The sequence below is a fragment of the Triplophysa rosa genome, linkage group LG20 (assembly GCF_024868665.1).
Source record: "Triplophysa rosa linkage group LG20, Trosa_1v2, whole genome shotgun sequence".
Lineage (NCBI taxonomy): Eukaryota > Metazoa > Chordata > Actinopteri > Cypriniformes > Nemacheilidae > Triplophysa > Triplophysa rosa.
The window spans coordinates 1,233,032-1,258,161 of NC_079909.1; the positions used below are offsets into that span (position 1 = coordinate 1,233,032).

Genomic DNA, 25,130 nt, shown 5'->3' on the forward strand with positions numbered 1-25,130 from the left:
GTATACTTTTTCCCCCTAAATTGTATCGACAGAGACACCAAGGGATAACTCACCACCTCCCCGTGCACACACCTTACCTTAACCTCACGGCTCGTATCCAATGCCGTAGAATGAATCACGCCTGGGTGGATCGATGTTTGGTTACAGCCTGAATCCACCAAGGCCTGATAGGTACCCCCCTTTATTCTCACAGGTATATGGTACAGGCCAGCTTGATCGAGGGCAGCCCGCGGGGCGTCGGGGATCCGGATCACCGCACCAACCTCCATAACCGGACACCTCTTGATGAGGTGCCCCGGATCCCCACACCGCCAACAGGCCGGCCCAGGCCTACCCGCTGCCCCAGTGGCAGGAAGCAGGCCAAGGGATTGGCGAGAAGAGGCAGGTATAAAGGGAGAGGAAGTTGATGTCCCGGAAGCCTCACCACGCCGGAGGGTGGCCTTGACATTCGGCAGGAACCTGGATCCCGGGCCGCCTCGGGCCTGAGCTGCTGCCTGCGGTACCGGACGGGACCTAGGTACAGAAAAAAAAGAAAGAGGAGAGTTTTGAGGTTCGCCGACCCCACGGCACGCCGCCATGTGGTCCTCCGCCAACTGGACGGCCTGGGACAGCGATGCCGGCCGGTGGCACTGTACCCACTGAGCCGTCTCCGTGGGCAGCCTTCCCACGAACTGCTCCAGAACCACCCGCTCCACGATCGTGTCGACATCGCCGTCGTCGTCCAGCAGCCATTTGCGGCAGGCGTCCCGGAGCCGTTGGGCAAACACGAAGGGCTGGCCGCCTTCCCCAAGCTCCAGCGACCGGAAGCGCTGGCGCTGCTGCTCCTGGGTCAGTCCTACTCGCTGGAGGATGGCCTTCCGGAGGTCTGCGTAGCTCCGGAGGTTCTGCACCGGCAGCTGTTGGGCCGCGAGCTGGGCCTCCCCCGATAACAGCGGAATAAGCCGGGCGGCCCAGCTGTCCCGGAGCCAGCCAGATACCTCCGCGGACCTCTCGAAGAGCTCCAGGAAGGCCTCTGGGTCATCCTGCGGCCCCATCTTATGCAACAGCAGTGGAGCAGACGGGCCGACGGCCAATGGTGCCCCCCTCGGTATGCCCTTGGTGTGTAATCCAGCCCCGGAACAGCTCGCGGTCATCCGTCTGGGTCTGGAGGAGCAGCTGGAACCTCTTCTCCTGCTCCTTTTGTAGGTCCAGCAGCGCCTGATGGTGCTCTTGATGGAGTCCCGCGAGTGCCTGGATGACGTCCGCAAACGGCGTGGTTGGCGGAGTTTGCATGTCGGCGGCGTTCTCCTTCCTTCCCGGGTTTCGGCACCAGTGTAAAGAGGTTCAAATAAAAAGGAAGGAAGGAAACAGGGTCGGTGTGGCTGAGAGGATATTTTAATGTTCAAAACAAAACACAAAGTAAAAGGAAATAATTTAAATGCCTCCAGGCAGAATCTCTCGCTCTCTCGTTCCTTCACGTTCTCCCGCTCTTTCGATCTCTCGCTCGCTCGTTCCTCTTTCAGCTCAACCAAACTCTCCTCTCCTTTGTTCTCCCCTTGTGCTGGTTTTTATCCTCTTCTCGCCAATCACTGAAACAAGAGACAGGTGTTTATGATCAGCCTTTGTCCTACTTATTTCCCGCCGGTTTCCTGCCCCTCTCTCCTCAGACTTCGCTAAACCACGCTCCCCTCGCCACAACGTTCCTCCCCGATATTCCGGGGACACGAACACCCAGGCCACCAGGGGGATCCTTGGCTACCAAATCCCCCCACTCTGGCACTACTTTATCACGCCGCTCTACATTCAGTTCCATAGGACCGAGATACAGGTTTGTAAGTTCATTAGCTGCACGTAACTGAAACCACTGACAGCGTTTCACACGCTCTTCCCCCCAAGGTTCAACACACTTTACAAAGCAACTCAGTTATCACGGATACCATCGTGCCTGTATCAATTAACAATGACACAGAAACTCCAATCTTAACTACCAGTTGTGGGCAACCAGACATTAAATGAGACATTGGGCCCCAAATTACTCCAACCGTACTGTGACTCAACAGCCCGGCGGGTGCTAGCTCCCCAACAGCTGGCTTGGATGACAATGCGGACCACAAATCAGAAGACAACGAGCCGGACAACGACGCCCTACACTGCCTATCAAAATGGCCCGGTTGAGTACACGGTCCACGAATCACTGGTCCGGACCGCATAACATAACTTCGTGTATGCACCCCTTGACGTTAATCGAAGTTTGAGTGAGCTGATTCAACTGATCTCGCTGTGCTTTTAACATGTCCCTTAATTCTTTCAGTTCAGACGACGAAGACCCTCCCTTAACTGGACGCTGTCCCCGAACACCGTATTGGATCTCATGTGCAACTGGGACTGCATGAATCGGAAATCACGCACAGTAGAGGAAATCTGCACTTCACACTCCAACGACGCTGTTTCTTTGCTTAAAAAAAAAACACAAAAGAGAAACATGACTACACTAAATACCCACGTCTCCGCCTAGTGGCTGACACCCTGCCGATTACGCCAGAATGTGACCTGACACCAATTGACCACTGAATAGAGAGTGACTATGCCACCCTATATCACATATATACATACTGTCAGTATACATTGCGTTCTGTTCGTTTGGTTTTGTATGTTTTCTTTTTGTATTATACCGTTCTGAACAGGGTTAAATGCAGTTTTTATGTATTTTTCTATTTTTTCCTTTTTTTCAACATTAAAAAACCTATACAGGATATGATATTAATGTGTTATGAATATTTAATGATAATTATAAGTTTGATCTGAAATTATGACTAAATAAAAACTTAACAAATAACGTCATTATTAACTCAATTTAAATAAACAAATATTCGCATATTCTTTTTTATGATCTCAAATATTCAAATATGAACTTATTGAAAAATGCCCATCCCTAGGATGGAATATGGTCATCAGACCAAATTTCTATGAGGCTCCGCACCTCCTCACAATCTTATGTTTGTCCGCGAGCTGCCGTGCTAGTGCAAACTGTCAACAAACACTTGTCCTCATTCCATAATGCACAGTGCAGCTGACTACGACAACTGATTTAGTTCACAAAAGTGCAATATAGGGCTGTGCGATTTGGGGAAAATATCTAATTGCGATATTTTTGACAGACATTGCGATTGCGATTTGATTTGATTTGCGATTTTAACTTTTCTAATTCAAGCTTTAGCGCAATATTGTTGTGTGGAGCACAGTATGGGTATAGTTACCCTGCTGAAAGAAAACAACAACAAAAAAAACATTACAGAAATTCTAATTGTTTCCATTAAAACCATTACAAAATTCATTTTTGTAGTGTGCTTTGGGCATTATTCAAATAGGGCTTACTGTTGTTCAATTGGTTCCCAACTTCCAGGTTGCATCACACCAATAGAATCCAAATACAGGTGTACACTATTATAGTTTCCATTAAAACAAATACAACTCCCATTGTAACCCTTAAATCCATAACATTTTCTATTGTGTTAGTGAATTATTAAAATAGTTCATAGGTTACATAGGCTGATTTATAATTTTGTATGTATATACTGTATATGTAGTATGTGGGATTTTTTAAAACAAGTAGAAAATGTGCTGAATGTTTAATTTCATCCAAGTGAAATTAGCAAAACAGTTTGATAGAATTTACATTTGTTTGAAACACGGAGATAGGCGTGAGTTGACACAGGGTGTGCGTGTGCATCAAGCCTCGTCCATATTGCCAGATGCCCGTGTGGAGCCGGACTCAAGTACTATAAACGTCATTACGAAACAGGCCGTGTATGCGCGTCAAGTTTAAATGGCTCGTCCGCGAGGCGTGCAACGCGGGGCAGAGACAAACGAGTATGAAACAGGCTGTGTGTGCGCGTCAAGTTTAAATGCCTCGACCGCGATACGCACAACGTTGGGGCAGAGACGCACGAGTATGACACAGGCTGTGTGTGCGGTCTTCTGAATTGGACGGTTCTTTTGTATTTATTTGCCTAATATGATCGATCTGACTCTGCAGATGCCATAATAACACACACTCTCTATCTCCTACCTTCTGTTTGTTTGTTTTTTTAATGTCGGACGTTTACGTAGGTGGCTAGGGCAGTGCTGATTAGGCATAACGGAGGTGCGGTCACTCCGTTGGTTTGCAAGAATGCCACTCGAAGCGGGCTTGGAACAGACGCGTTTCCTATTTTTCACATCGCTTCCACATTGCAGCCTCTTGCGATTAGCAAATCGCAACGTCTCACATCGCGATTGCAATTCGATTTCGATTAATCGTTCAGCCCTAGTGCAGTACTTTTTGCATTTGGGTCTCTTCGAGGTCGAATTACGTTCTCACCACAAACGAACCGCTCCAGTGTTTGTTTGAAAGGGTACCGAGACCACCTTTTCAAAGAGGTCTCGGTATGCTTATTTGGTCCGCTTTTGGTGCGCACTCGTTTGCGATTGCTGCATTCACACCTGCCCAAACGAGCCGCACCAAGAAGAAAAATGAACTCTTGTGCGATTCAACCGTACTAAATGAGTCAGGTGAGAAAGCACTCTTAGACTGCCATACCAAGCTCAACCGCTAGATGTCAATGTACCATACTGTTTCTTCAAATGCGTCAAAACTACAGGACCCATTCAACTAATCGTTTAGTTAAACTAATCGTTTAGTTAAACTAATCGTTTAGTTAATACAATTATTATATAATAAAATAATAATATGAATTGATATTAACATAAATTAAATTAAATTTAAATAGTAATACAGTTTTTTTCCTGGCTCAAAATGAGGCGGAGGTGTTGCCTTCCTGATCTTGTACACACACACGTACTACCGTACCTTTAAGTGGCTTAACCAAAGTGACTTTGACATATTAAAAGTTCTAATAAAATTAGATGAAAATGACAATTATTAAGTTATATAAAAGTATTAAAAATATTAAGTTTTATTCAACCAAACAGAAATGTTTTTTGATCAAATAAAGCTTTTCTATCATTTTCAACTAACTTTTCAGCCCACAATAGCAAACTGAATTAACCAGTCTTACTAAATGAGCAAAGCTCATTCACATCTTGTATTCTCTGTGGTTCACTTTAAATGATTCAATGATATCTTATATTCGCTAGTGACTGAAAAGTTAAATAGTTTAAATGAATCGGTTCAAATTAGTCATTCGTGTGCGAGTCGTGCGTTCATACTGGCGAACTCCTGTGTACAGTATACGCTGATTTGACGATCCAACTGCACAGCTGAAGACATTACAATGATGGACGTCATGTTAATTTAAGACATTTCAAGAAATTAAACTTTCTTGGATTCAAAAGCGCCTCAGTGTGCTGATAACGAAACAGCGCCTCTACTGTGGCGTAATGCCGCAACTGCAGTTACAAATTACAGTCTGTTAAATGCAGGCAGCATTTCTTGTGAAGACACCTGACATAATTTTGGTGAGAGTCTGAGGCGGCACAACATTTGACGCAGTCAAATGCCTCCAATTTCTCTATGTAGGAAAAACCCTGTAATATTATTAGACACTAGCCAGACTGATAAACAAACACAGATCGGAAGTTAACTGCTGTCCAGACGTGTGCGTCTGCAGAAACCGTCTTTAGTCACTGCTGGATCGAAGTGCAAATATGCAGATTATGAAAAATTTAACTATTTTAGTTGAGCACTCATTTGAGCAATTTTGTTTTTAACTCATGCTAATTCATTATCGTTTAACTGATCCGCTGTTTGCTGTTGGAGTGTTTAATGTACTCAGGAACAAAATGTATAGTATAATGCAGTGTAAGCCATGTTGGATAAATGACAAATGCATAAAAATGCATGTAAATGTAAAGTTTAATTATTGTATAGTAATGGCATTTTTGTTTTTGTCGTCATCTGAACGGCAGGGTTTGAAGTCCAGCAGCTGTCTTACACCTCCTCTTACCATGGTGATCGCACCTTCCTCTGTGCCCAAACGAATGAAGAAAAATAAGCAGCCACTGCAGATCACTAAAGACCTGGGCCGCTGGAAACCAACCGATGATCTTCTGCTCATAAATGCCGTCTTACAGGTCAGCAGAGTGATGATTAAGTCTTTTTTTAGCAAGTTGAATATGGATTTTGTGATGTAAAGTTGAGTGCTGAGTTTAATTCTCATGGCCTGTGTTGATGTTCAGACCACAGATCTGACATCAGTTCATTTAGGGGTGAAATTCAGCTGTCGTTTCACACTGCGAGAGATTAAGGAGCGCTGGTATGCTCTGCTGTATGACCCTGTCATTTCAAAGTGAGTTGATCATCATTCTTACATGGTTAAAAATAATGAATAAAAAAAATGTAAAAGTAATATCTGTATGTGCGTGTTTTTGACAGGTTGGCGTGGCAGGCCATGCGACAGCTGCATCCAGAGGCCATCGCAGCCATTCAGAGTAAAGCTCTGTTTAGTCAGGCCGAGGAAACTCTTCTCTCAAAAATCACCTCTGTAAGACTTTCATCTTTATAATGTGGTTTCATGTTGTAAAATCAACACTTAGGGATAGGTTTTGGGAATTAAGAACCTCTTTTGCATTCAGAGCAGATTTAATTAAAAAGATTCAGCACTAGTTTTGTTACTGCACGGTTCCTGGGTCCAGCTGCATAAACATACAGTGTGTGCATAGTTATTGTGCAAGTTGATAGTCTGATAATATTTTTTCCAATTCCTAACCACCTCAATTTTAATAACTACTATTAATTCTGTATATAATAATTTATAAGTGATTAGCAAGGGCTTAAAGTGAAAAATGATTTATATTTAGGCGTGCAATATTATTAAGCAAGATTTCTATTACAGGTATAATGAGTCAAAACAGACATTTAATATACACTGAAAAGTAAAAAAAATATTAAATGGCCATTAACAGAATGCAATACTAATCAATATTAGAAATTGCAACATGTAGGCGTCAGACTCAAAATGCTGATTGGGTCAGCAGTAGGCTTGTGCCGGTATCAAATTTCCATGCTGCGATTAATTGATTAAGGTTTCATGGCGGTAAACGGTATTATCGCAGTATTCAATTCTATGAGAAATGCAGGTTGAAAATATAAACCAACTTCAGTGTTTTCCTCTTGATAACAACTTTATTTTAAATAATAAAGAGAACCTCAAACATTTAAATATAAATAAAACAACACACAGTAATGATGTATAAAGTGAGTTTATTCAAACAGAATAAAGTGCAAACTGCAAAAGAACAACTTTTGTTAACTGCTTTTAAATATACTTATGTCTGTACAACGCTAGTACTACAATTCATGTTATTATTATTATTATTATTATTATTATTGTTGTTGTTGTTTGAATAACAAGCCAAGCCAGTGTGTTAACTATTATAGCAAGCTAAACATTTATAAACAGCAAATTCACTCTGATTCACTGACTATTGCGTTCCATCAACGTATAATTAAAATAATTATTCTGCCACACTGTCAAATTTCATTACTCGGCTTACTTTTAACCCAAAATATTTCCAAACCTCAGACTTCACCCTTTTAGAAGGGGGATAAATCGTCGGCAGCGTTCCTCCTTCCGCCATGCTTCCTCTCCATGTGGTGCTGTTTACATCAGAGTGCGCACGCATCTTTTGCTCAGCAGCGTGCGCACACACACACGTAGGCATCTCCACATGGGGATTAGGATTGTTTAGATCAGAGTGCGCATTCCTACATCAGCATACACGCAGTGTACTTTTATCCGGTTGATGAAAAATAAACAAATACACGTTCTAAAAAATTATATATTTTCGCGGCATTTCAAAGTGCCCGCGATAACAACATCGTGCTAATTCATTACCGCAATTAATCGCATTACAGAATATTGGCACATGTCTAGTCAGCAGTCAGACAAAACAGGAAAAGAAGAAACGATACAGTTACATGTACAAAACAAGGGGAAGAATATGGTGTGAAACCATAAGGAAGCCTTTTAGTTTCCAGTGCCTCCATTTTTCAAAACTGGAGTCTTTGCTAAAGAATCTGAACCCTCCCTTTCACACAAACATAATAAGAATCAAATGCTAATATGTTGTAAACTAAGTGTGAATTGAACTGGTGCTGGTACTTTTCCTTAAAAGTCACTCTCAACCTATTTGTTCATGAAACCAGCCTTTATGTATTTCACAACACTTCAGGATGTGATTCTTATTAAGTGGGGGTCATAATTTTCGATTCTTTATCTTAGCAGTCTCTGAGGACCTGACACCTTGTATTTCTGGAGACTACAGGTAGGTTGCAGTTCTGAAAAATGGTTGCAGTGGAGACTATCCCAATTCTATTTTCTACACCTACACCTGAAACAAAGTGGCAAGGGGAAGGGTTACAAATTTTCCACTAAGAAATGGGACAGCTCTACTACACTGGTATACGTCATCATATGTCGTTGCTAGCTCCTAACGTTACATCAGAGGACATGCGCCGATGCACCGGGTATATGACATAAAAATATTTTTTCTAATATCGTGCAATCAGTGCTGTCCGCTAGCAAACTGTAGCGAATTTTTTTGCAAACGTTAAAAGAACATCACCGTAAATACAAACACAAGATTGAATGTAACATACATAAAATGAAAAATTGTCATAAAAATCCTTATTAATGGAAAAAATTACTTGCATTTGGGTCTGCCTGCTCGAGTGAGCAGCCATGTTGGAAATTTCTCTTAGCCCTTCGTTTGAAGTGAGGTCCCGAAAAATCTTTGTTTGAAGGGCTATCTGGCCCTTCCCCTTACCCCTTACCCCTACCCCTCCAACCAAAAGAGAATTGAGACAAGTGTAGGTGTAATGGGTAGAATTGGGATTGGGCCTAAAGGGTGGAGACATGGTCCCGGTTGAAGAAACGGGCAGGTAACATCATCAAAGACCCCTCCCACCCTGGACACAATCTGTCTGTACTTCTGCCGTTAGTGCACTAGAACATCTAGACACAAGAACCGCTTCTTCTTGCAGGCCATCTCAATCTTGAACAGCTAGCACATCCACCATTGCCTATCTTGCTTTTAAGTAAAATATTATTCAAAGTCGGCCGATTTTCCCTATGTATATTTGACTTCCTGGATCGATGCGGACTCTATCCATGTGCAATTTCAAGGTCTCACGAGAGTAATTCAAAATCACGGAGCAATTCTGTTGCTTAATTTCATATCAAATCAGTATGTTAGCATAGTTCACTTATTAGATAAAATATCTGAAAAGTTCTTATTGCGTTTGCCATTCACATTAAAAACATTCTGCTCGAGCTTCGCTTGCATATGAAGAGTTCTGATGCAAATTCCACCTCCGTCAAAAATGAGATTATAATGTGAAGTGAATGCTCTCCACACATAGTATATGTTACTCAAATGATTTTGCTTCAAAACACACTAAATACCACACTCTGCCCAGTCTGAAATATCTGGTTTTGCTAGTAGTGAAGCTAAATGGAGGAGCCTGATAAAAAATGTCATCTGATGGACTTTGAGGGTTTTCCATCTGAATTCTTCATATGGAACAGACAACATTGGGAGGATTGAAAGCAAAATACAATTTATGGTTAAAACGAAGACCAAATTCTCGAGTAACCTTCTCCACAATCTGAAAAAAGGACATTTTTCTCCATGGGGAGTGAGCCTTTTTGAGCCACGTAATATGTTCACAGCAGGATGGCACAAAATTTAAATCATTCCGGCAAGTGTAGCTTTAATAATGCAAGATATTCCTAGACAAATGTATTTGCTTCATCTAGGGTCAAATAATTAAATAACTCATAAATTTTGATGTTATTCCCCGTGATATTGTAATTGCGATTATTATTGATAAAATTTACATTGAAGTATGCGTTAAAATGTTTTAAAACTTTCTGTGAGGCAAATGCATTCCGTATTCTTTATATAAACATTCTGCTCCTGAAATACTTGATTACTGTTGTATAGTCTCAACAGGTCAACATTTTACACATTCAAAACCATCAAAAAAAACTATGCAATAACTCGTATATCTGTTATTTGTGACCGCTATAAATCCCTTTAAGACCTCCTGTAACCACCAGAACAAATTGCTTGTGTGCGTATGCACACTTGGTGAATAAAGCTTATTCTGATACTAATTAGGGCCCAAGCTCCGAGCTCCATAGATGCAAAGCCCCATTGTTCAATGTTTTGGGGCATAGTCAGAATAATGTAGAGACAAAGCTGATTTAAATTGTGACCAGTGTTGGGCAGTAACGCGTTACTTAGTAATGATGCAGCATACATTGAGTGATTTGGATCAGATTTGAGCACTTAAATGCACATACCCACTGTGCATTGTTTTCTTAAGAGCCACCATGAAGCAGTGGCACGGCGTGTGAGGGCCGGTCATCTCTGCTTGCAGCTATATTTCTTAATTCTTTTGCTGTTAAAAAGTATCTTTCTCCTTTTCCTGTTTTGTCTCACTGCTGACCCAATGAGCATTTTATTTTTATGCGGAGAGTGTACTACGGCTGAAACATTATGGCAAATTGGAGAAATTGGATTTGGATTGGATTATTCTTATGGAATATGGATTATGAGTGACTGTGCTGTTTGGAGTATTCAATTACATGATGTCGGAGCTGGACATGGACTCATCTAACCCCGCGATGGACTTTTACTTCTTTGTGATTCCATTTATTGTCAACTGAATCCATCTATCCTCATTCCGCCTGACATAGCAGTAACTCCTGGCTAAAAGAGGAAAAGAGGGAGGCGTGGATGTGTGAGATGTGTGCTGTAGACTCAGAATCGTCCCCTTAAACCTCCACTACCTTCAGTTATTCACTCAAATGTTCGTTCATTGAAAAACAAAATGGACTTGGAGCTGCTCACCCTGTCTGCCCGTGCTTTTTATCTCCCGAGGGAGTTCTCGACTGTTGTGTGCTTAGCTGTGTTTATGTTCCACCAAGCGCCAATGTCAAGGCAGCATCTGAGCAGTATGCTCCAGTATCCAGTAGTGATGCACGATATTGGATTTTTGCTGATATCTGATATGCCGATAATTTCCACCTCATTTAAGCCGATAGCCGATGCCGATACCGATATATGCTTATCCACCGGGCGTTTTTACACCGGGCGTATCCACTGCGTGTCCGCTTTTGGGTGGCACATACCACTGGTGCTAGAAAGGTTTAAAGTTTGGTAGCACAGGCCAAACTGTAGGAGTATAAATCGTCTGTTGGCATCATTAAAAAAATATGCAAGTACAGTTCATTATGAATAGACAGGTAACTGACAAAAGACATTAATGTTACATACAGATGAATAAATTAGGGCCGTATCATTTTTAGATTACCTAAATTAGTTTGAATATTTCTCAGTTATGTATTTTTCCTTTTTAACTATACAATAGTGGTATATTTGTCCACATAAATTACTGTAGTATACTATAGTAAACTGCAGTAAAATTCTTAGATACTGTAGTGTTTTTGAACTTCTCTATAGTATACAGTGTTTATCAATTCACTACAAGGGCACTACAATTTTCAAAAACAATACTATAGTACACCACAGTATTTTTTGTCTGAGTGTTCAATTTAATGGGACTTTTATTTTGACGGTCCAGGGGAAGACGCTTGTTTGCAGATAGCTTCACTCAAACAGTAAAACGCTCGTAAAATAAACTCTCAGAGCAACTCTGACTGGAGAAGAAGTTCATGTGTTGACATCCTCATACAGTGGAGACGCAGATAAAATACTCGACCATCACTCGTGTTGTATGTTAAACTGTGCACGTAATTCACTCAGACACGCAGAACAGCCAGATCACATTTAAATAACAGGACTCTGCGTCCGCATGTAGTTACATGGACTCAGTGCGATGCGCCATTGATTATTGTCACACACAACAAACACCACCACGACAAACGCACTACACACAAACACACAGCTCTGTCTAATGCACATATTCTTATTATTCTACATATATGTCGCATTGTTGTTATTTTTTTCACGTTACTTGTCCAGTCAGGCAAGTAAAGTTATCTCTCACTTGCCTATACAAAACATTCACTTGTCCCGAACAAGCGTTAATGTCGAGCCCTGCTTTTCACATTTTAAAATGATGATAAACAAAATAATTTTAAAACATTTGGAAAATGAATTTGGTGAATATTAATTGAATGAAGCAACAAGAGCATAGGTGTCTTAGAAATGGAGACTACAAAACGGCAGTGTGCAGAGACGAAAGTCAAAGGGCGGCGCGTTGCATATTATGCACGCTTGAGCTCAAGTTCAAAGTCTACCCCCGATGGACGATGGGCAGGATTCAACTTTATTTTTACTCTGTGTTTTAGTTAAAAACGTTAATCAATAAATAGGCAGTGCGCGGCTGACGGGCGCAGAGATGGATTTCTTTGTGCACTCAGTTAATGTAAGAATGTGCTGCTTTTACAAGCATGATTTAATTACAGCTTCCTATCGGCGAGGCATATCGGCGTTATTTTCTTTATCGGGCCGATAATTAATTTATAAGCCATTATCTGCCGATAATATCGTGCATCCCTAGATCCAGTATTACTTCTTGGCAACTTTAACAGCTGTCGGCTCGACTACCTCCTGCCTGCTTTCAATTAATATGTAGATGTACTGACAAGATTTAATAGAACTATTGACTTGTGTTACAGCAATATCCCAGAAGCTTAAAAGGCCAGAGCTCTTCCACCATTGGGGCTGGCGGATCATAATAGGGCTGCAACTAACGATTATTTTGATAATCGATTAGTTGGACGATTATTTTTTCAATTAATCGGATATAAATGTAATTACATCTTTTGCTTATAATAAGTAAATCAGATATGGGAAAAGTATACACAACTGAACTCATTAGCCTTCTCCCAAAATGTTGTGAATGTCTCCATAATTAACACACCTGGTGAGTTGATTCATGTGTGTCATATAGAAGCAACTGACAATAGTCTCTCCCAAACGTGGGAGTGAGGGGAGGGTCGGCCAAGGAAATCTTTTTTTGTGCCATGAAAAGGGAGATATTTGTCATTCAAATGTAGTGAAGTACAGTAAAAAGTAAACAGAAAAAGTAATACTTAAGTACAAATACTCAAAAAGTGTACTTAAGTACAGTTCTCAAGTAAATGTACTTCGTTACCCACCTCTGAACTAAATAAACCACCAAATCAGGGTATTTAGCCTATTATGTACTTTGCAAAGTGCAAACGCCACAAATTGGGTTTTACTAATATAATCTTTAATTTTGTCATTTAAACACCTCTCCCCTTTAAACTTTAAAACTGCGCAGCTTGAAGAGATGCATGCAAAACACGTCTGACTTTAAAACTGCGCACCTCGCGCTGCACGGAGAGACACGTGTGACTTTAAAACTGCGCACCTCGCGCTGCACGGAGAGACACGTGTGACTTTAAAACTGCGCACCTCGCGCTGCACGGAGAGACACGTGTGACTTTAAAACTGCGCACCTCGTGCAGCACGGAGAGACACGTGTGACTTTAAAACTGCGCACCTCGCGCTGCACGGAGAGACACGTGTGACTTTAAAACTGCGCACCTCGCGCTGCACGGAGAGACACGTGTGACTTTAAAACTGCGCACCTCGCGCTGCACGGAGAGACACGTGTGAATTTAAAACTGCGCACCTCGCGCTGCACGGAGAGACACGTGTGACTTTAAAACTGCGCACCTCGTGCAGCACGGAGAGACACGTGTGACTTTAAAACTGCGCACCTCGCACTGCACGGAGAGACAAGTGTGACTTTAAAACTGTGCACCTCCAGCACGGAGAGACAAGTGTGACTTTAAAACTGCGCATCTCGCGCTGCACGAAGAGACGCATCCACGGAGAGACACGTCTGACTTTAAAATGGCGCATCTCGCGCTGCATGAAGAGACGCATCCACGGAGAGACACGTCTGACTGTAAAACTGCGCACCTCGCGCTGCACGGAGAGACAAGTGTGACTTTAAAACTGTGCATCTCGCGCTGCACGAAGAGACACATCTGACTTTAAAACTGCGCACCTCGCGCTGCATGGAGAGACAAGTGTGATTTTAAAACTGCAACTCGCGCAGCACGGAGAGACAAGTGTGACTTTAAAACTGCGCATCTCGCGCTGCACGAAGAGACGCATCCACGGAGAGACACATCTGACTTTAAAACTGCGCAGCTCATGCTGCACGGAGAGACGCATCTAAAATGGTAATTTTAAAAGGGAAGAAGACGCGCTTGATTTATAACTGCGAATTTCGATAATGAAACGAATTTCATCATCGATTAGTTGGTCCGTGACGTCACATTCGTTGACAACGAATTTCATTATCGATTATTATCGATTTTATCGATTAGTTGTTGCAGCCCTAGATCATAACATGATCCATTTGCTTCCTGTTTATAAAAAACGGTTGAAACAACATAAGCCGGTAATACACAGATTCCCCCAATGGTCGGAAGATGCTATTGCACGCCTCAAAGGTTGCTTTGCGCGCACAGACTGCGGTAAAGATAATCAAAACATAATCAAAATTTTTAAACTGTGGATCAATTCACAGATAAAATATATTTTCCACAAGAAACAACTTGCATTTAGGCAGAGGGATTTTGCGGGTTTTAAGATTATAAACCAGGACATTAAAAATGAAATTTCCAAGGCTAAACAGTGTTATAAAAATAAAAATCTCTTTTTCTTCAATCACTTCATACTTCAAAAATTCTGGTTATTTGGAAATCATCAATTGTTGTCCCTGTCCCTAAAAAATCACATCCATCAGAGTTAAATCATTTATAGGCCAGTATCGTTAACCTCGAAAGATCCAATGCATTATTCTTCCACATGTTTCACCATTTTTAGATTGTTTTCATTTTGCGTATAAACAAAACAGAGGTACGAACGATGCAGTGGCTTGTCTTCTGCACTGTCTACTTCAACATTTGGATATTCCTGGAAATTATGCTAGACTTCTTTTTATCTATTTTATTTCTGCTTTCAATTCAATCCAGCGTCATCAGGTAATTAAGAAACTACAGGTATTGCAAGTTCCATCATCATTCATTCACTGGATTTATAATTTTCTTTCTGATAGACCTCAAATAGTAAAAGTGGATACTTTATTATGAGCAACTATTGTTTTTAATACGGGAGCACCCCAAGGGTGTATATTAAGTCCATTTCTCTATTCTCTTTACACAAATGACTGTCAGAGCTCATTTACTACTACCCATTATTTTAAATTTGCAGACGATACAGCTATTATTGCGTTGCTAAATAATAAGGGTAGTTGATATTTTTTGGACTATCAACGTTCTATAACAGATTTTTGCACATGGTGTGATGATAATTTTCTCAAACTTAATATCTCAAAGACTAAAGGACTGATTTTCTGTTCTTCGAAATCACTGACCCATTTTAGTATTACTATCAATGGTGAAATATGTGAAAGGGTGGAACATTTTATATACCTTGGCATTATTTTGGATGACCATCTTAATTGTAATCAGCATGTTCAAGGTATCTACAAGTGCTGTCAACAGAGACTTACAGTTCTTCGTAAACTTAAAAACGTGTCTGTGCAGCCTCATCTCCTTCTCCTCTTATATAGAAGTATTATTGAGCCGGTTCTTATGTATGGTTCCATCTGATTTTTCCATATGCTTATAGTTGCTAATAAGAACAAACTTCTAAAGATAACTTATTTGGCTGGGAAGATTATCGGTATGACTACTCCCAAGTTATCAGATTCTGTTATCTTAGCTGTGATTCGGAAAGCACATACAGTCCTGAATAACCCAGATCACCCACTCTATCAGTATTTTATACCCCTTCCATCTGGCCGTAGGTATAGACTACCTACAGTATCTCACAGAAGTGAGTACACCGCCCACATTATTGTAAATATTTTATTATATCTTTTCATGTGACAACACTGAAGAAATGACACTTTGCTACAATATAAAGTAGTGAGTGTACAACTTGTATAACAGTGTAAATTTGCTGTCCCCTCAAAATAACTCGACACACAGCCATTAATGTCTAAACTGCAAAAATGAAGTTGAGTGCACGTGCTCAGCTTCATATCCAGAGGTTGTCTTTGGGAAATAGACGTATGAGGCAGAGGTTGAAGGGGTGGGGGCTCCATCCATACGCTGCACACTGCATCAAATTGGTCTGCATGGCTGTCGTCCCAGAAGGAAGCCTCTTCTAAAGATGATGCACAAGAAAGCCTGCAAACAGTTTGCTGAAGACAAGCAGACTAAGGACATGGATTACTGGAACCATGTCCTGTGGTCTGATGAGACCAAGATAAACTTATTTGGTTCAGATGGTGTCAAGTGTGTGTGGCGGCAACCAGGTGAGGAGTACAAAGACAAGTGTGTCTTGCCTACAGTCAAGCATGGTGGTGGGAGTGTCATGGTCTGGGGCTGCATGAGTGCTGCCGGCACTGGGGAGCTACAGTTCATTGAGGGGAACCATGAATGCCAACATGTACTGTGACATACTGAAGCAGAGCATGATCCCCTCCCTTTCGAAGACTGGGCCACAGGGCAGTATTCCAACATAATAACGACCCCAAACCCACCTCCAAGACGACCACTGCCTTGCTAAAGAAGCTGAGTGTAAAGGTGAAGACCTAAACCCTATTGAGCATCTGTGGGGCATGTGTGGGGTGAAGGACCCGCAAGGTCTCTAACATCCACCAGCTCCGTGATGTCATCATGGAAGTCTGGAAGAGGACTCCAGTGGCAACCTGTGAAGATCTGGTGAACTCCATGCCCAAGAGGGTTAAGGCAGTGCTGGAAAATAATGGTGGCCACACAAAATATTGACACTTTGGTCCCAATTTGGACATTTTCACTTAGGGGTGTACTCACTTTTGTTGTCAGTGGTTTAGACATTAATGGCTGTGTGTTGAAGTAGGCATGTGACGGTATCAAATTTCCATGCTGCGATTAATTGCTTAAGGTTTTATCACGGTATACAGAGAAAGAAAAAATAAAGAAAATTGAGAAGAAAAAATTACTACATAACACTGAAATGTTATCATGTCTTGATATTTAAATGGTCATTCTTGACACATACTAACTTGTCTGTACAATGATAGTACTACAATTCATATTATTATTATTATTATTGTCTGAATAACAAGCCAAGCCAGTGTGTTAACTATTATAACAAGCTAAACATTTATGAACAGCAAATTCACTCTGATTTTTTATTAGCATAGCTAGCCTAGAGGAGCTCTAGCCAACTCTTAAACTACGTTGAAACAAGCTACATGCAAATGAAAACAGTTTGTGTAACTTTGGCATCTTGCCATTCAACTAGTTGTTTTTTGTGGTATTCATCATGGAAATGAGACAAAGTTTCATAAACATACCTTTATCTCCCTGAATTGATTGGATAGTTGTCACTGAGATGAGTGAACGTGTTCCCTTGTTTCGCAGCCACTTTCTGTCCACATGTCTTGCACAAAGGGAAACTGTCTTCAACCAGCAATCCCTCTGCATTTGTTTGGAACCCAAAATATTTCCACACCTCTGACTTCACCCTTTTAGAAGGGGGATAAATCATCGGCAGCATTCCTCCTTCTGCCATGCTTCCTCTCCATGTTGTACTGTTTACATCAGAGTGTGCACCTTTGCTTTGCTTTGCTTTGCTTTGCGCTTTTGCTCAGCAGCACACACACACGTAGGCATCTCCACGTGGGGAATGGGATTGTTTAGATCAGAGTGCGCATGCCTATGCAGCATACATGCAGTGTACTTTTATCCGGTTGATGAAAAAGAAACTAATACACGTTCTAAAAATAAAAATTTGATCATATTTTTGCGGTATTTTAAAGTGCCCGCGATAACAACATTGTGCAAATTCTTTACCGCGGTTTATCTAATTACGAATATCTGCACATGTCTAGTAGGGCTGTGTATCGCCAACAACTTAACGATACGATACGCATCCCAATACAAGGCCACGATGCGATACGTATCCCGATACAGGTAAAAAAAATATTACATTTATCATACAACAGATTTACAGCAAAATATACTTGCAGAATACTGCCATTCATAACTACTTATCAGTTAACCTGACAAATAAATGCATAAAGTAGCTTTGAGAATGAGTATAAAGTTGCAAAAGATCAAGTCCTTATTCGAAGACCCTTGTTTCTAAAACAGGGTTTCTAGGCCTCTAAATGTGCATGTGTTTTACAAATACTGTAGACTATACTGTATGTCTAACGAATAAATATGAATATATGCATTGACGTGCAGTCAGAGTAAATAGATTTAATTAAATAAGAAAGTGTTGAATTGAAATAGATGTATTTCTTTCTAGATGTCTGATTTCTAGATATAATATTATGAATGTATGTGTGCTGTAAGATTTAAGCAGGTCTTTGCTCTTCATTTTCTATTACACGCACATTTACTGTCGCTCTTCCACGTCTTACTTTTCATGTATTATGAGCGAGCGGCGAGTCACTGCATCCCTCCAGCGGCGGGAGTTTCATTGATTTTAATCGCGTGCAATAGTGTTATAGTTGTCACGGAACAGAAGGACTCAAAACAAAGGATTTATTAGTCAACAAAACAAACAAAGGCAAAGCCAAAAACCAAAACAGCAGGGCCGAATATAAACAAACAGAAAAGAGTTCAAACTGAGAAAAGGGTGTGTGCGCCGAGCACTGATGTCCACCGTGAAGGTAGTGGAATAGAGCAGCCGGATGGACACCGGCACTCTCCTTAATGCCACACTGCCCGCAGCCGAAAGAGCTTAACTCCTCTAGCACGAATCCTGGACAGTGTGTCAGAGCATAAATCCACAAGTCAAAAACAACAACCTTCACATACAACGAACCCACACAGCATGAGCACCGGAAGAGGTTTAAGTAAGAAGGAGAAACGAGTGTCAGGTGTGAGTTGATGAGGCACGCAGCGCCGCCCGTGAGGCTGATTGCTGTGAGCAGCAGGGGGTGGTGACCACAAAAACAAAGAGCCATGTGTAGCTGACAGCACAGCTCATGGAAGGAAGAAAGCAAAACAACAATAAGTGCAAAACAAAATACAGATAGTGACAATAGTGGATGAGGCAGAAGCATTGCTGCGTCATGTGTGTGTTGAATGAGCGCCTACACGACACTCACTTTACACTTCGCCTTAAACGCAACCATTTAAGTGAATGATACGAGAATGCTCTTTCATGTTTACTGGGCTCACGGATGCAGAGAGAAGGTGAAAGAGCGTGCTCTTCATGATCACATGCGGGTCACTTGAATATAGAATCATGAGGGGCGATCTGTACGGATCGCGGATAAACTCCGATCAGATCCTTATACCACTAATAATTGTTACACAATATTTTTGCGTAATAATTGGCTAATTTCAAAAGTGCTGCAGAATCGATGCGCGCATCGTCAGGAGCTCATGACGATGTATCGCCATACCGATATTTTGAACACAGCCCTAATGTCTAGTGTTGAGTTATTTTGAGGGGACAGTAAATTTACACTGTTATACAAGCTGCACACTCACTACTTTACATTGTAGCAAAGTGTAATTTCTTCAGTGTTGTCACATGAAAAGATATAATAAATTATACATCAATTCTCTCTGGTTCTCGAATCTGATTGGCTGATAGCCTTGAGATATTCCACCAGGATCATCACGGGAACTGACCGTTGAACCGCTTCACTGACTGTTTGTATAACTCTGCCACTAAACTAACTCGGACTATGCTGTCCTCACAACTGCGCCACACTGAAGAAGTTAGATTGCTAGCAAACAAACACACGAAGCAGTTTATCCTTTCCAGAATGTTTACTTCTGTGATGCTTTCTCTTTTTTTTGTAAAACTGGCATACAATAAACAAGATATGAAATTACTAACTGCACATTCATTTGTTTGGTATAGCCGACATATAAACGCGTGCACTGCGATCTGCAATCACTGCGAAATTGTCCAAAGAATACCTGTAAAAAATAAAATGTTTAATTGCTAATTTGAACTAATTGGTAAATCAGGTGATCTTGCCAACAGGCAAAGCAGAGGGAGTGCTCGCTGCGAGAGGGCCCTTGCTGCAGCCAGCAACGTAACGTAAACGTAAATGTCTCTGATAAATTGTGGATGTAAATTTAGAAAATGCCAGGAAAATGCCAATTTAATAATGCATGGCTTCATTCAGATAAGTATAATGTATGGCTTAAAAGAGATCATGATCCAGGACGTGCAAAATGTCGACTCTGCAAAAAATCGTTTGACATTTCGAACATGGGAGAGGCAGCGTTAAGTAGCCACGCTAAAGGCGTGAAGCACCAGTCTGCTGTTGCGCACGAAGAAACTTTGAACCCCATCACCGGGTTTTTAAATCCGAGGAACGCCGTGACACCCACAGCCAGCTGCGGTGCTTCACTTAAGTCCTCCATCAAACAAGGGACCATTTCGGATGCTGTGTCAAGAAACGAAGCCCTAACTGCAGAGGTATTGTGGGCACTAAACTCTTACAAGTTGTGTGAAGATATTAGGCAAGTTTTTCTTGGTATGTTTCCCAACAGCAAGATAGCTGCCAGATTTGCATGCGGCGAACGTAAATGTTCGTATATTTGCACGTTTGGACTGGCCCCTTATTTTAAAAAACTAACTTTGTTTAACATATCGAAGCAAAGAGCGTATGTGATGTTATTCGATGAAAGCCTGAATCATTACTTAAAGACGAAACAGTTAGACATGCACGTCAGGCTGTGGGATGGAAGTGAGGTGAAGACTAAATACATTGGCTCAGAGTTTATGGGTCATGAATTTTGCCTCGAAAGTAATGGAGAAGTCATGGAAATGTATTGGTAAAAATGTGTACGAACCCTGATAATTTTTCAAGGTTTTATCCACCGTTTGCGAATAATGGAGGCTGTTTTGAAGTGTTTTGATATTATTTCTGGTGCTGGGTCATTTTGGCCGGGAGTCCAAGACCATTTGTTTATTTATCATGAAAACTATAACATTTGAGACCCGCGATCGCGGTGATCTTCTGTCCGGTTCGCGGGTCTTAAATGCTGACATGTACGGACATATATCACTAAACACCATACAACTATAAGCTATACAAACTATACACAAATCCTTGCCATCACATCCAAGAAATAAGTCTGTAAATTTGAGTAAAATCAAGTTACGTAACGTTACGTGTCTGACCAAATTCAGAGAAGGCTCCAACTACTGTAAGTCAACTACGCAAGCTGCTATCCAATCATAGCAGTGGGCGTTTACTTCCAAGTCTTCTGTGCGGCCCGCCCTTAAAAACCGAGCGTTTCTCCAGCCCGCCTCAAAACCAGGGTAGAAAATAGCCTATTACTTATTGATTTTGATGTTTTTGAATGTAAAAACCACGCGAACGTCATAAGTAGACATCAGACAATAGTATAAAACAATAAAAACAGCCAGTTCACTGCACGTTTAAGACTTTTTATATAAACATAAAACAAACACAGCACGGGATTTGAATTCGCAACCTCGAAAACTCAAGGCAAGAGGTTTATCCGGTTGCGTCGCTTAGTTGACATGCTTGACTCAGGCTGCAGAGGAAACAAATTACAGCTATCAAGTAGCGATATGGACCGATCACCGAACGTGCAGCTATGACAGTGCACAGCCACAAGAACAATATGTACGTGAAAAACAGATATGTTGAATAAACAGCCGAGAATGAACTCACAGTGTACACTTTATTTATACACGTGCCTCTTGGGATTCGAACCCGCGACCTTGGGGTCTTGAAGTGTTCGCTTTATTAGGTTGTGCCATTCAGTTGACATAGTGCACCCTGGCTGCCAAAGAGAGCTTTCAGAGCTGCAAGCATTGATTTGTGCCAATCCCTGAAGGTGCTGAAATGACAAAAATAACAGAAATGAAATGTACAAGAGAAACAGATATCAGAAGTTAGAATGAACTCAAGAAAATCATTTTGTACAGTGATGCACAACACATTAAATTCTGTCAGAATAGGTTAATATGAGAAAGAGACAATTTTATTTTTATGAATGCTAGGTGGCGAAAAAATTTGGTGCCAAAAACCCAAGGAATCAATTTTCTGACAAAACATTTCAAGTTACAAAAGATTTTTCAAATCTTGTGACCCATAGGTGGCGCTGTTTCCAATTGTGGCACGTACCCGCAGTCCGAGGTGTCGATGAAGCGTACCTAGTTTCATAACGATAGATCAAAGAATGGCAGAGATCAGATCCATTTTTGGGTCAACTTTGAAAAGTTTGCAACATCATAACTTTTGAACAACAGCGAAAATCACAATTCTGTCTGGTCACGTCTGTGCTGCTCAGTCCAAAGATCATCTGAGCCCATTTTAATAACAATCGATCACAATTTCTAGTACGACTAATCTGTTTGACAGTGTATTAGACATTGTATCTGACTAGACTTGGTATTCTGGCTTGACTCAGTACCACCGATACTTAAGAAAATATTGTATCTATCGGATTTTATATTTTATTAGTGACATTGTACCAAAGATTTAGTACTTTTATCAACACTAAATGGAACCCAACAATATCTGAATGAGTGTTTCTTGGCTTTAAGTCCACGTGACTAGGTTTAGAGCAACTGTTCGCAAGTGTATTACATATCGTCGCTGTCGGGCGGAAACCTCCTATGTCCAAATTTGGTCAATTTCATATTTTTTCACAAATCGATGCTATTGGTCAGTCCCCATGTGGGTCTGTTATTTTTACAAATTATTAACCAATCTAAAGTGTTGAAAATAGCTTGAGAGCAAATCTCTTAACCCCATTAGACACTTCAACTGTCTGAGAAGTCTCGTAACTCCACCTCTTCTTCACTCCGCGGGAGCTTCTCGGCATTACGTCTCCTGATTGAATGTTTTTTAGACAATAACGAGTGAAAATAGTTAGGTTAGATACATTTGAGTAGGTCTGTTTTGTTAAAAATCGATAGCTGTAACGCTTCGGTGCAGAAGGAAGTCCGTGAGCCACGAAGGTAAGTTTGCGAGCAGATTCGGCTAATTTCCGCCTATTAGACAGCCTAGTCAGCTCATCGTTTTTTGTATTACATCACTTATAGTTCTTAAACCTTTAAAATAAAGTTTAGGAAGATGTATGTAACCACAGTCGTTAGCTTTGGTTAACAATTGAAGCCTTTTCTCTTGTCAAGAGGCTCAACGCGACCGCCGACTTTATTTGCGTGCAGATTAATTTCCGCCTATATTAGACAGCCTGTTTAACATTTTATTTTGGTATTGCATCACTCATAGCTCTAACGTTTAAAATAGAGTTTAAGAAGATGTATGTAACCACAATCATTAGCTTTCATTAGCTCTTAAAGCCTCGTCTCTTGTCAAAAGGGTTAACGCGACCGCAGACTTTGATGAACACTGCTGGCAGCAGCGACGTCTGTGTCCGTACCATTCTTATCAATGACAGCGTAATCTGTATCGTATCTGTATCGTATCTCCCTGCTCCCAAGTTATAAACCTTGTATCTCCGATTAAACATGGTTTTGTGGAAATGTTGTGTTAATGTTGGTACACAACAGTATATGATAGCAATATAAGGTATAATACCAACTTTAACGATACAATGTTTAATAACTCAAAAAATATGCAGTTTTTTTAACTTCCTGAAAAATAATGGTTTTGGAGATACGAGGATTCCGCCCGACAGCGACGATATGTTTAGCAGCAAATCAGCTTAAGTCTTATCTGTAAAATGTGACTGAAATATTGATACCTCTCTTTCTTCTCCTGTATGTGAGTAGAGCAGTCAGCCTAAGATGGAGATTTTCCAGGATTTGTTAAACAAGCACCCGAGCGTGTTTTACCCATCTCGCACTGCTAAGAGTCTCCTGATCCACTGGCAGCTGCTCAAGCAGCATTATTTACTGGAGGATCAGAGCGGTGAGCTGCTTTTTTATTTCACTACTGCTGATGTTCCTTGCATGACTTCATCACTCTGATCAAATCATATTCATTTGCAGTGCAACCTTTGCCTAAAGGAGAGCAGGTGCTGAACTTCTCTGATGCAGAACAGGTGGTCGATGATGCCAAACTCAAGTACGTACTCCATATTCATCTGTCAAATAATAATATTGTCAGATCCCAACCAGAATAATGCTGCAGCAGTGGCAATATGCATGACTGCTTTGTTACGCTGTTTGATTTATCATGTGAAGTTCTCAAATTACTGATTTTAATTACTCGTGGTGGTGGTTGAGGAGATTCCCACCTTCGATGTAAAGCGCTTTGAGTACCCAGAAAAGTGCTATATAAATGTAATAAATTATTATTATTATAATGTGTTTTCCAGAGACAGTCGAGATGAAGTTCTGGAGCACGGTGAGCGTCTTTTATCATCTCCTGGTTTTTATCATGACGATAATAATGAAGATGTTGTATCTGATTGTTTTAATGCTGTTTTGTTTGGTGCAGAGCTGATGATGGCAGACAGACATCAGAAGCGTGAAATCCGACAGCTGGAGCAGGAACTTCCTCGCTGGCAGGTGTTGGTGGACAGTATTACAGGTCTGAATCACGCTACTGCAGTGAGTATAATAATGATGCGAGTATCGTCACTGCTATATGTAATTGTGTCATTCTTTCAGGCATGAATTCACCAGACTTTGATAATCAGACGCTAGCAGCATTACGTGGGAGGATGGTCAGATATTTGATGCGTTCTAGAGAGGTAAGGCTTGATTTACATTGTAAACCTACAGTAACATTCCAGAGTGGTCATAATGTCATTTCTGTTTGATTATAAAGTAGGGCTGTTAACGCGTTAACGCATGCGATTAATTTTTTCAAATTAACGTGTGAGAAAATATTTATCGCAATTAACGCAGCATCCTTTTGTTTTGACATCCTTTGTCTAGCGTTACATTATGTAATCACGCTCTTATTCGTGTACAGGCTTTTAAACCACTTAAGCGCGATTTGAAACAGTTGCTTTGAGGCGTTCAATGAAGATAGACAGCTTCTAAACTGTGGGACGCGGCAAAACGCAACGAGATGTCCAGTCTGGTGTGTACAGTAACGGCTGCGTCGGTGAATCTCTGTCAGACAGCGCATCCGTGTTAAGTTCTCTTTCGTGCTTGAATGGATAAAACCACACAAGATTATGTCAGAAAGCCCGTTTTGTCTAGCA

At 41.1% G+C, this 25,130-nt stretch overlaps 1 protein-coding gene across 1 annotated transcript in view; it reads left to right on the top strand.

Annotated features, from left to right (window-relative positions):
- mcrs1 (microspherule protein 1) overlaps positions 1–25,130 on the top strand; it is a 67,841-nt gene that overhangs the window by 20,411 nt on the left and 22,300 nt on the right. Inside the window, exons 3-10 of the mRNA XM_057361638.1 lie at positions 5,887–6,051; positions 6,157–6,266; positions 6,353–6,461; positions 23,746–23,884; positions 23,965–24,040; positions 24,294–24,322; positions 24,416–24,508; positions 24,589–24,671. Coding sequence (XP_057217621.1) covers positions 5,887–6,051; positions 6,157–6,266; positions 6,353–6,461; positions 23,746–23,884; positions 23,965–24,040; positions 24,294–24,322; positions 24,416–24,508; positions 24,589–24,671 — 804 coding nt within the window. The remainder of the gene's footprint in view (positions 1–5,886; positions 6,052–6,156; positions 6,267–6,352; positions 6,462–23,745; positions 23,885–23,964; positions 24,041–24,293; positions 24,323–24,415; positions 24,509–24,588; positions 24,672–25,130) is intronic.